This window comes from Leptodactylus fuscus, chromosome 3 (assembly GCF_031893055.1).
Source record: "Leptodactylus fuscus isolate aLepFus1 chromosome 3, aLepFus1.hap2, whole genome shotgun sequence".
In the NCBI taxonomy this organism is placed as follows: domain Eukaryota; kingdom Metazoa; phylum Chordata; class Amphibia; order Anura; family Leptodactylidae; genus Leptodactylus; species Leptodactylus fuscus.
The window spans coordinates 224451398-224463787 of NC_134267.1; the positions used below are offsets into that span (position 1 = coordinate 224451398).

A 12390-nucleotide genomic window follows, 5' to 3' on the forward strand; every position below is an offset into this window, starting at 1 on the left:
TTAGAGGCTCCCTCCACCATGAATTGGTCCAAACTGGGTTTTTTAGAGGCTCCCTCCACCATGAATTGGTCCAAACTGGGCTGGTTAGAGGCTCCCTCCACCATGAATTTCCCAAAACTTGGCTGTTTAGAGGCTCCCTCCACCATGAATTGGTCCAAACTGGGCTGGTTAGAGGCTCCCTCCACCATTAATTGGTCCAAACTGGGCTGGTTAGAGGCTCCCTCCACCATGAATTTGCCCAAACTGGGCTGTTTAGAGGCTCCCTCCACCATGAATTGGTCCAAACTGGGTTTTTTAGAGGCTCCCTCCACCATGAATTGGTCCAAACTGGGCTGGTTAGAGGCTCCCTCCACCATGAATTTCCCAAAACTTGGCTGTTTAGAGGCTCCCTCCACCATGAATTGGTCCAAACTGGGCTGGTTAGAGGCTCCCTCCACCATTAATTGGTCCAAACTGGGCTGGTTAGAGGCTCCCTCCACCATGAATTTGCCCAAACTGGGCTGTTTAGAGGCTCCCTCCACCATGAATTTGCCCAAACTGGGCTGGTTAGAGGCTCCCTCCACCATGAATTGGTCCAAACGGGTTTTTAGAGGCTCCCTTCACCATGAATTGGTCCAAACTTGGCTGTTTAGAGGCTCCCTCCACCATGAATTGGTCCAAACTGGGGTGGTTAGAGGCTCCCTCCACCATTAATTGGTCCAAACTGGGCTGGTTAGAGGCTCCCTCCACCATGAATTTGCCCAAACTGGGCTGTTTAGAGGCTCCCTCCACCATGAATTTGCCCAAACTGGGCTGGTTAGAGGCTCCCTCCACCATGAATTGGTCCAAACTGGGGTTTTTAGAGGCTCCCTCCACCATGAATTTGCCCAAACTCTGCTGGTTAGAGGCTCAATCCACCCTGATTTTCAAAACAAATGTTGGTGCCAACCTCAACTTACTACAAGGGCCAAATTCACTGCTGGTGACAAGCTCTCCTCACTGCAAGTGCCAAATACACATGTTTCAAGGTGTTTTCCTACTGTCAGAGAGGTGGTATTGAGTGTGTAAAGTGTGTAGTTGTTAGGCTGTGATGTTGGGGTAATAGAGGGTCTTTGGTGTGTTAGATGCCCCCAGACATGCTTCCCCTGCTGTCCCAGTGTCATTCCAGAGGTGTTGGCATCATTTCCTGGGGTGTCATAGTGGACTTGGTGACCCTCCAGACACGGATTTGGGTTTCCCCCTTAACGAGTATCTGTTCCCCATAGACTATAATGGGGTTCGAAACCCGTTCGAACACACGAACATTGAGCGGCTGTTCGAATCGAATTTCGAACCTCGAACATTTTAGTGTTCGCTCATCTCTACTCATCAGTATTGACCTAGCAAGCAAAATACTTGACAAACTACAGTTTATAAAACGTCTAACCCTAAAATGATCACATTATTTAACCTATAGATCGAATGCCGTAAAAAATAAAAGCAAAAATGCAAAAACAAATAAAAGCCACAATGACTGAATTGTTCATCCTGTCCCTTATAACGAAAACATCAACTAATCCCATAAAAAACAAGCCCTCTGCTCTGCGAATGGGAAAAATAAAAAAAGTTTTGGTTTTTCAGAATACGGCAACATAATTTTTTTTAAAAAAAAAAGTGGTAAAAACATCAAACGCTATAAATATTTTGTATCACCATAATTATATCAACCCAGGGAATACGGGTATTGTGTTATATATGCCGCATGGTTATACCACAAAAAAAAAAAAGGCGGAAATATTTGTTTTTATTTTTATTAGTCCCTGAAAAAGAGCCAAGCCATCACAAAATAAAAATACATTCATAAGCGTCGTGTACCCCAAAATGGGGCAACTGAAAAATACAAGTCATCCTGCAAAAAACAAGGCTATATCAATGGGGGAAAAAAGTTGACTCTTGTAATGCAACAGTGAAAAAACTAGAAAAAATAGGTTGGATATTAAGGACTAAGGACTAACATACTAAGTGTTAGGTTTTTTTTTTAATTCATATTTAAAAAAAAAAAAAAAAAAACTTTTAAAAAGTTTTTTTTTTTCTTTAAAGAATTGCTGTGTGGCCCATAAGGGCCCATATATTTTTTCATGCTCTTTGGCTATAGCTTGTAAATACTCCATTATATAATACCAATAGCTTGTACACAACATAGCACAGGCCGAACAGAGCTATAGGCGAAATACCTCACAGTGTAAAGAATCAGGAAATTCAACCTGTTATATTCTCCGTACCCGGAGTGTCACTGAACAGTGCAAACCCACACGGCCTAACCTACCGGATACACAGAGACACACAATGTGATGAAGTAACGTAGGATCAACAAAGAGTGAGTATTATTTTATTTGAGATATCAAATGATAGATAGAACGATAGATAATAGATATTAGATAGATAGATAGATAGATAGATAGATAGATAGATAGATAGATATTAGATAGATAGATAAATAGATAGATAGATATGAGTTAGATAGATAGATAGATAGATAGATAGATATGAGAGAGATAGATAGATAGATAATAGATATTAGATAGATAGATAGATAGATAGATAGATATTAGATAGATAGATATTAGATAGATGATAGATAGATAGATAGATAGATAGATAGATAGATATGAGATAGATATATAGATCGATAGATAGTAGATAGATAGATAGATAGATAGATAGTAGATAGATAGATAGATAGATAGATAGATAGATAGATAGATAGGAGATAGATAGATAGATAGATAGATAGATATGAGATAGATATATAGATCGATAGATAGTAGATAGATAGATAGATAGATAGATAGATAGATAGTAGATAGATAGATAGATAGATAGGAGATAGATAGATAGATAGATAGATAGATAGATAGGAGATAGATAGATAGATAGATAGATAGGAGATAGATAGATAGATAGATAGATAGATAGATAGATATGAGATCGATAGATAGATAGATAGATAGATAGATAGATAGATAATAGATATTAGATAGATAGATAGATAGATAGATAGATAGATAGATAGATAGATAGATATATAGATAGATAGGAGATAGATAGATAGATAGATAGATAGATAGATAGATAGATAGGAGATAGATAGATAGATAGATAGATAGATAGATAGATAGATATGAGATCGATAGATAGATAGATAGATAGATAATAGATATTAGATAGATAGATAGATAGATAGATAGATAGATAGATAGATAGATACTACATACAGTAATTATATATTGTATTCTTACTTATGTGCGGACAGACAGTATATACAGCCACTACTATGTACAACGTATAAGGAAATGATCGGCACAGTTTCTAGAAATGTCTGTATTGATAGATATTTTATAGTCAGACAGAATGAGATAGAGATAGACATCTGTAAATGTAGACCCGATAGTCTGACTTCTACCTCTTTCTCGTCCTGTTCTCTTTCAGCCTCCCATCCACCATGACAGTATTGTCATCTCTTCCTTATTTATTAATAATTTATCTGTCATTAGAAATTTCATTGGATGTAAAAGCTGAAGATCTAGAAGATTCTTCACATCCACCTGTAAGTAACGGAAGCTTCTATAGGTTTACCAATCCGCCTACTTATCCTTCTCCCCTCAGACAGAAATCTGAGCCAAATGATCAGACTCTGCGGTCACATGTCACAAACATGGAACAGCTATAAATCACTCTTGAGACGTGTTCACATGATGCAGATGTTATTACCGGCATGTCCGTGAGGCTTGTAGAAACCCACGTGTTCTGTATTATTTACGAATTTAATTGCTTTACTATGCAGAAACTCTATGTGAGTATTATATGGGGTCTTTGAGTATTACTTGTATTCCGCATACCAGTTGGCCACGTTATGGTGGTTTTATCTGAAATGGATATGGCAGTAATATTTGGCCATTATATGGAGGTACTATGTGGACTACGCATTGGAGAGTTGTGTAAGCACTGTTATTTGGACACACACTATATGTTAGTATTATTTGGGTACTATATGGTGGCATTTTGGCATTCTATGACTTCACTGAATAGCCCTGTGTATGGGTATCATGCGGTAATGTTACTTAGCACTAGAAGAGGGCATTTGCATAAAACTATTAAGTGAACGATACTTATATATATATGTATATATTTGTTGTTAGAAGGTGACAGGCAGAGTACTGGAGTCCCGGTATATCTCCCCCGGGTTACTGACCTATGTGTGGTCCAGGGTAGGTCTTGAGTAGGCCTCAGCCCCAGGTGTTGGTCCTGGGCTTGTTACTGACCCATAAAAAACTGCAGAGCCTTCACTTCAGGGCAGATCCTGGGAGTGAGAGGAGGTGCCCAGGTCTGCCCTGGATAGCTCAGTTTTGGTGAGACCAAACTGCGACTAGTTGGTGTTTGTTTGATCATGTGGCTGGTAGTAAGCCACATGTATAGTTAGCCTTATTCTGTATTAGTTAGAGCTCGGACGAGCAGGAGCTTTGTTTTACCTTTTGCCTGAAGTTAAGACTGTATTTTATTTTGCTTTCTTTTGTGAAGGTTTATTTATTTAGCTGTTTTTTCTAAATAACCCTATTTGCACCACATTTTGTGTCCATGTCTCTGGTTGGGTCTACGGCATTGCTGCGACCAATATATATCAGTAAATGGAGAGGAAGAGGAAAGTTAGTTTTTGCCTTAGGTCCCATTATCTATAAATCTAAACTGTAACTCCTTATATTTTGGATGTTTTTGCTAACATGGTAGATTGTCCACAACGCTTAACACTGTTGTCGACAGGATGGGTGGAAAGTGTCTGAATCCTGGGCCCACCACCAGTCATGAGACTGAACGCCGATGTCCTCTGTTTGATGGTCGTATATGTCCACTGAGTCTCTTATATAGGCCTACACTCAGCTATGTGCATCAGTCCCACAGAGATTGAACAATGATGACCAGTCCCTTGATGCTGGATCCCTAGCAAGTGGATTGTGAGCCCCAATAGGGGAGGAAATCCACACAAACACAGGGAGAACATACAAACTACTTACAGATGTTTTGCCCTTGGCAGGATTCGAACCCAGGACTCCAGGGCTGCAGTGCTAACCACTGAGCCACCATGTTGCTTCTATCCTGTGAGATCATGAGATTTGTTTTTGTGGGACGACCCCGTCAGAATTTTTTCAATTCTTCAAAATTGGAAATGGAATTTTTTTTATTTTTTTTAAAGGGGTTATTTTTTTCAATGATATTGAAATTGCCCCATGACATAAAAAATATTATATTGTGTCTAGTATGTTTTATTAACATTGGTACATGGAATTACGGGACTATATAAATGTATAATTTAATGTTTGCTTCGATTTTCCAGATTAATGGCCCCAGATCATTGGTTCGAGAGAATCGTGAAGGTAAATGATTAGTGTGAGGTTGTGGATGATAGTACATGTGTCGCAAATGGGCTGGGTTATACAAGAAGAGGTACAAGAGTGAATATCCCCCAGCCTGTGCTATTTAGGGACTTCCAGCAGCCCTATAATCTGTCCACAGTCAGTCCATTACCCTCATCCATTCTGCCACTAGAGGGAACTCATTGCTCCCAATCAACTCAATGATAATTCACCATGTCAGTGAGTTCCCCCTAGTGGAGGTGTACATATTAGCAGTGTCAATTTACAATGAAGTCTATGGAGAGGGGAGGGTGGAAGAGAGAGACAGAGATATGAGGCATCTACAGCATTTAAGGGGTCATTTCCATCAGGAGAAGGCTGGATGTGTTGCAAAAGAAAACTGTCTCTCTACAGTGCAGATGTCTCTCTGCTTTCTGGAGCTCTTCCGCTCTCCCCTCTCCATAGACTTGCATTGTACAAATTTGAGGAGGGCAGAAGAAGGCAAATAAGCGAAGAAAGTTTCTTTAACACAATGTATTACACAGTTTGTTATCTTCAACCACACTATGGATTCCTAAAAAAATAAATAAAAGGTTACTTACGTTATGCTTTAACTGCTCAGAGGCGGGGTTGCATGGATTAAGGACCACCCCCTAGGATCTCCCATGATTTTAGTCCAGAATCAGGATTTCTGTGGGTTTTTCTACATTTTGCGTCATATACATCCATGTGTTCCTATATAACACAACTATGACTTTTTCTTTTGTCTCCCAGCCACTCCTTCGACATCAGGCTACGAGGCTGACATTGAAATAAGTTTTCCTGATTTTAGTATGGCAACGATCATTACAAAATTTTTGGAGAATAATTTGGGCACCTTAATAGTGAATAATGTGACTACAATAACCACTGTAAATGCCGATCCAGGTGAGTCTCTCAGTCATTTAGGTAATTGGGGGTCTATGCACTTTAGCATTTAGTTTTTGTATTATGATACATTAAAGCAAATATTCAGGGTGGTTTTCCAAGACGTAAAGATGTGCAAGGGTCCAACAACCGGGCTCCCAGCCAATCAGCTGGTCTGCAGCCTCTTTAGTACTTACCAGCCCATATTACACCACCTATCTTGTATTATAATATGTTGATTCCACTTTTTTTCTTTTTCAGCCTGCAATTTGACCGGATCTATAGCTATATGTAGCTGCCCAAAGGAGTACGAGTGTTTGTGGACTAAAGGCCCATGTACGGAAACAGAGTGCACATGTATCACCACGCTGCCACTGCAGAAGTACTGCACATGTAAGACTACCATCACTGTTTAGTTTACATGTTGCTTATCCTGTTTCTGGCTATGTTGGATGTGTTGTCTGGAAGGTTCCTACAGCTAATGCACGCCCTGCCTGAGCATTTCTGGATCCAGCACGGTCCATGTGTCAGTATGCAAATATCCTAAATGCAACCCTAACCCTACTGTTTCTAGTTTAACATGAAACAGGGGGTGGTTTCTAATACTTATAGTCACAAGAGGGGCGTGGACTCAGGGGGTGGGGCCTAATAATAACAGTCACAGAAAGGGTGTGGACACAGGGGGTGGTGTCTAGTACTAACAGTCACAGAAGAGGCATGAAAACAGGGAGTGGTGCCTAATTCCTACAGTCAAAGGAGGGGAATGAACACAGGGGGTGGTGCCATATACTAACTGTCACAGATGCGTTGTGGACACAGGGGGTGGAGCCTAATAGCAACAGTCACAGGAAGGGCGTGGACACAGAAGGTGATAACTAATACTAACAGTCACAGGAGGGACTTGGGCAGGCTAGGTGGAGCACCATAAAAGTCACAGAAGGGAGGTGAGCACAGGGGGTGGAGCCTAATACCAACAGTCACAAAGGGGCATGGACGCAGGGGGTGGTGCCTCATGTTAACAGTCACAGGAGGGGTGTGGACACAGGAGGTGGTGCCTAATACTCACAGGAGGGGTGTAGATATAGGAGGTGCTGCCTATTACTCACAGTCACAGGAGGGGTGTGGACACAGGGGATGGTGACTAAGTGAAGGTACTTACTGAGTCTAGTAATAAGCCGCTACCCATGTGATAGCTATTACATGTGTGTGGCCAAGGGTTGTGCCAAGGGATTTTGTTTGTTCCCAGAGCTCCTCTACTGTACCCGAAATCCCAGGCTATCCCGTTGAATCTCAGGCAGTTGGGAGATATGCCTTATGTACCATCCCAAAGAAACCACCCCAGAATAGATAAAGACCTCAAAACAAATACAGACCCGTGAGCCAAAACTATAAAGACCCCCAAATAATTATAAATACCAAAATCACCACAGTCGTAAGACCAGACTATAAAATAAATTTGACCAGACCCCCTGACCTGACCCCGAAATAAATCCAGACCCCAGAGCAGATCTCAAACTAAATACATCATAGGAAAATAGAAAACAGTGAAGCGGCACTACTGAAATTCAAGAACCTAAAACGGTATTGTAGCTGCAATATATGGAGCATGTAAGAGGTAGCCACGTTGTCAGATAGAAAAACTGATGAAGCTTATAGGGCGGTGCTCCCTGTATATAAAGTCCATACAAAATAGTGAAAAAATAGAATGAAAAACAGGGCACTCACCAGACAACGGGTCTAAAAACAGCGAACTTTATTTCATCTCTTTAAAAATTCCAGTGCATTGGGATAGAGTAGATGGAAAACAGACAGATCAAGCGACGATCGTTTCGTGCAAGCCTGATAAAGTGCATAGCGCATGAAATGATCGTCGCTTGATCTGTCTGCTTTTAGACCCGTTGTCTGATGAGTGCCCTGTTTTTCATTCTATTTTTGCAAACTAAATACAGACAAACAAGACATTGATGCCAGGAACTGGGGAGATTTGTGAAGACATCAGGTCTCCCAGTCACCCGGAGGACAGGGGACCAAAAAGTCCCTTAAGACCTCCTTATGAATGGAGCACCAGTGTGTTATGTGACCAGCGCTATGTTCACTTCTATGGGGCTGCCAGGAATGTAATCTCCAGCAATGCCCACAGCCCCATAAAAGTGAATGGAGCGCCGTTGAATGTCTCAGCTTGCCAGAGCCCCCAGTCATGGCAAGTACTAGAACTATATTGCGCTGGAGTTGGATTTTAAGGTCATTGCTGCCTTGCCATTTATGACTTAAGACATGAAAAATTTTCCTTCTCCACCATATTTTTAGCATAGCTCCTCTGATGTCAAGAAATATAATAACCTGGCCCGCCCTGGAAAAGTATGTCATGTGACACATTTTACATGAGTAACGTATTAGTCTATATACTTATTACCCTACATAATAAAAGAACATAGTGTTTAGGAAAATGCCCCCCTACATCATAGAACCCCAGTGACAACTTTTCCATTCTACATATCTAAGACCTCATTGGGACCTTCTACGAGGACTGTACAGGTTTTACAGGAGACATCTTATATTCATATGCCTTACTTGACATACAATGGGTCTTGTAGGGATAATAGTATGGCCATTTGGGCCAACCCATCGTAAAAACAGCTCTCACTTTAGAAGACCAAACATGACCAAGTTCTTATACAACCACCTATTAAAATAAGTAGTTCTGGTGTAAGGTAACATTACCAAACAATTGCATCTGGAGCCCTGGTGATGGGCGGATTACTTTGGGGGCTTAATTCAAAGAGGGGTTTCCACTTTTATTGTTGTCCCCACATCCGTCAAAGGGATCTCTTTCCAAACTCAACACCAATGAAGGTTAGAAACCTCCATTAGGTAGAATAAGTCCACCATTTGGCCAAATAACTTTACAGTCATTCTCTTCCAGCTCCAGGGTGTTGTCACCAGAAACAGTTCCAGACCCTAGTTTTTCTACTTAAAGGGATTTTCTGGGTATTTTATAACACCCGACACGCTCAACAACCAGCTGTATAGTCAACAGAGCAGGAAGAAGATATCTCCATCCATAGTGTAATGGCAGTGCTGGATACTGTAGCTTAGCTCCTATTCACATGTATGGGAATTGAGCTGCAGGAACCCAGCACTGCCACCACACAAGGTAATGAGGTTGGCTGCAGTAACCCAGCACTGCCACTACACAGTGAATGAAGATGGCTGCATCTGGCTCTATCCAAAGGCATAACTTGAAGCTCCTGAGCCCCAATGCCAATGATCTCCTCCAGAAGTAATAAAACTGTCTCTCTACTGCCACCTACAGGTACCCAGATCATGAAAGTCTCTTCTCTCCTTTTTTAACAGTTAGGCCATACATTGCAGTATCGCCGATGAAACTATTCACAGGAGACACGGCAACACTTACTTGTAGTTTCAGCGAGGTGATGGATTTGAGCTGGTACCACAATTCCAGGGGAATTTCGGATAATGCAAAGTATGATACGAGCTTCACGAAACAAGGTGCATTGGTAGTATATCAGCTACGGATAAAGGATCTTCAAGATTCTGATACAGGTAAGTATACCCAATACATTATTACCTTGCCATAAGAAGATTCATCCAAAACCGTTGTGTCCAGCAGTTCCTCTTTTATACCGCCTGTAGGTAACTATATCTGTTCCGGGACCACGAATGGGACGTTACAAAACTTAACCATTGTCGTCAATATTTCCGGGGTTGAAATTACTACGTCAAGTACAATGGAAACCTTCTGTGATGGGTCTACACTGAGTATTTATTGCTGCAGTGCAAACATTGATGACTTTAATGTGACATGGGACCCTGAAGATGCCCCGGGTAAGTCAATACTGTCATGGGAAGGTTGGGTCACTTTGTAATTCTGTTGCTTTACTTCAGGGGTTGACCTACTTCCTTGGCCCCCAGGGCCCCAAGCACTAGGTGGGCCCTCTCCGAAACAGCAAGATTAGGAAGCAAAAGCGAACAAAAGCACTGGAGTCTTAAAGCATTTGTAGTGGAGTTATTACAAGCCGTGCCCCTTCCAGGACTGGACAGAATTTGTTGGGATTGTTTCAGAAAATTCTGTATAGTTGGCAATGATGAAAAGTGAACATACAATGTGCTATAATACATGTCCTGGAAAAGTGTGGCTACTGATCAATCACTTCTCAAAATCCATTACAGGGGTGGAAAGCAGAAATGTAACCTGCAGTATATACACACTGACTGCAGACAGAACAAGGTGTGCAGCGTCTCAGCCGAAAACCTCCAAGACATACACTTGTCATTTTCAGAAAAATCAAGGGGTAAATGCATCAAGGACAATAACTGTTAACTATTTCTCAGAAGGTAAGCTTTATATCTATCTATCTATCTATCTATCTATCTATCTATCTATCTCCTATCTATCTATCTATCTATCTATCCATCTATCTATCTCCTATCTATCTATCTATTTATCTATCTATCTATCTATCTATCTATCTATCTATCTCCTATCTATCTATCTATCTATCTATCTCCTATCTATCTATCTATCTATCTATCTATCTATCTATCTATCTCCTATCTATCTATCTATCTCCTATCTATCTATCTATCTATCTATCTCCTATCTATCTATCTATCTATCTATCTATCTATCTATCTATCTCCAATCTATCTCCTATCTATCTATCTATCTATCTATCTATCTATCTATCTATCTAATATCTATCTATCTCCTATCTATCTATCTATCTATCTATCTATCTCCTATCTATCTATCTATCTATCTATCTCCTATCTATCTATCTATCTATCTATCTATCTATCTATCTATCTATCTATCTCCAATCTATCTCCTATCTATCTATCTATCTATCTATCTATCTATCTAATATCTATCTATCTCCTATCTATCTATCTATCTATCTATCTATCTATCTATTATCTATCTCATATACAGTGATAACCTGATTTCAGCACTATTTTCAACATTAAAGGGCAGCAAAGTCACATGATGGGTGTCGCCTAATGAGATATTGCTCAACACATTGAATTCTCAGAGAATAATCTGCAATAAGAAGAGATATTTCCGTAATGGATAAAAATGTAATTGCATTTACAAACCATTTTTTTTTTGCAGTCAAAATAGACATAAAAACAGTGACGCCCACTACTGCGGGAAAAACACAGACTATAACCTGTAACACCGATGTCAGTGTAAGTAACCTGCAGTTGTCCATAAATACCGCAGGAAATGTTAAAAACAGCACATCCAATGGAAGCCTGGTAATCTTTACAATAAGCACCACGACTCCGGACTGGTCTGGTAAGTGCAAACATCCATTTATCTACAACTTATATCAGGGGCATATTAAGGCTACCATGACCCAGAGCTGTATGAATATTATGTACCTAGCAGAGCTGAGTGTGCGCTGAGCTCTGCTACACCCGAGATGTAGCAGAGTTGAGTTCCGGAGGAGGCGGAGTCTAAGATCGGTCCACAGTTCGATTTCAGATGTAGCAGTGTTGAGCGCACAGCTCTGCTACACCTGAGATCTTGCAGAGCTGGCTGTGCACTGAGCTCCGCTACACCTGAGATCTTGCAGAGCTGGCTGTGCACTGAGCTCTGCTACACTCAAGATGTAGCAGAGCTCAGTGTGTCCTGAGCTCTGCTACATCCAGAGCAAATAAACAGACACAAAATAACGAACAGTGACTGATGTCTGATGACATTCACTGTCCGTTATATGTCCGTTGCCCATAGACCTCAATGTTAAAAAATTAATGAACATTTGCTGTCCATTTTTTCAAACGGACAGAAAAATCCAGCATGTAGGATTTTTTTTGTCCGCTTAAAAAAACAGACATGGTTGTAAACAAATACTAAAGGACACAGGATAAAATCCCATTGAAATGAATGGAAGTTGCACAAGGACCAGCTAGTGTCCATTGCTAAAATCAATAGCCACGGACACTGCTGAGTGGACACCAACGGTAGTGTGAACACCCCCTAAGTGTCTGGCCTGTCTCCCCCACATACAGACCCCCAGTGGGACACTTGGTACATATTATTAAATACCCCACATTATGTGTGCTGCAGGTGAAGGTACCTGGGATCTTGTAG

General features: G+C 40.8%; 2 protein-coding genes across 2 annotated transcripts in view; one reads left to right on the top strand and one right to left on the bottom strand.

Annotated features, from left to right (window-relative positions):
- LOC142198579 (uncharacterized) overlaps nucleotides 1-12390 on the bottom strand; it is a 302293-nt gene that overhangs the window by 92992 nt on the left and 196911 nt on the right. The window lies entirely within an intron of this gene.
- The window catches only part of LOC142196944 (adhesion G protein-coupled receptor F5-like), a 29558-nt gene continuing 20628 nt past the window's right edge, over nucleotides 3461-12390 (top strand). Inside the window, exons 1-8 of the mRNA XM_075266917.1 lie at nucleotides 3461-3563; nucleotides 5337-5387; nucleotides 6141-6293; nucleotides 6534-6665; nucleotides 9627-9836; nucleotides 9927-10118; nucleotides 10464-10628; nucleotides 11407-11592. Of these exons, the coding sequence (XP_075123018.1) occupies nucleotides 3461-3563; nucleotides 5337-5387; nucleotides 6141-6293; nucleotides 6534-6665; nucleotides 9627-9836; nucleotides 9927-10118; nucleotides 10464-10628; nucleotides 11407-11592 (1192 nt within the window). The remainder of the gene's footprint in view (nucleotides 3564-5336; nucleotides 5388-6140; nucleotides 6294-6533; nucleotides 6666-9626; nucleotides 9837-9926; nucleotides 10119-10463; nucleotides 10629-11406; nucleotides 11593-12390) is intronic.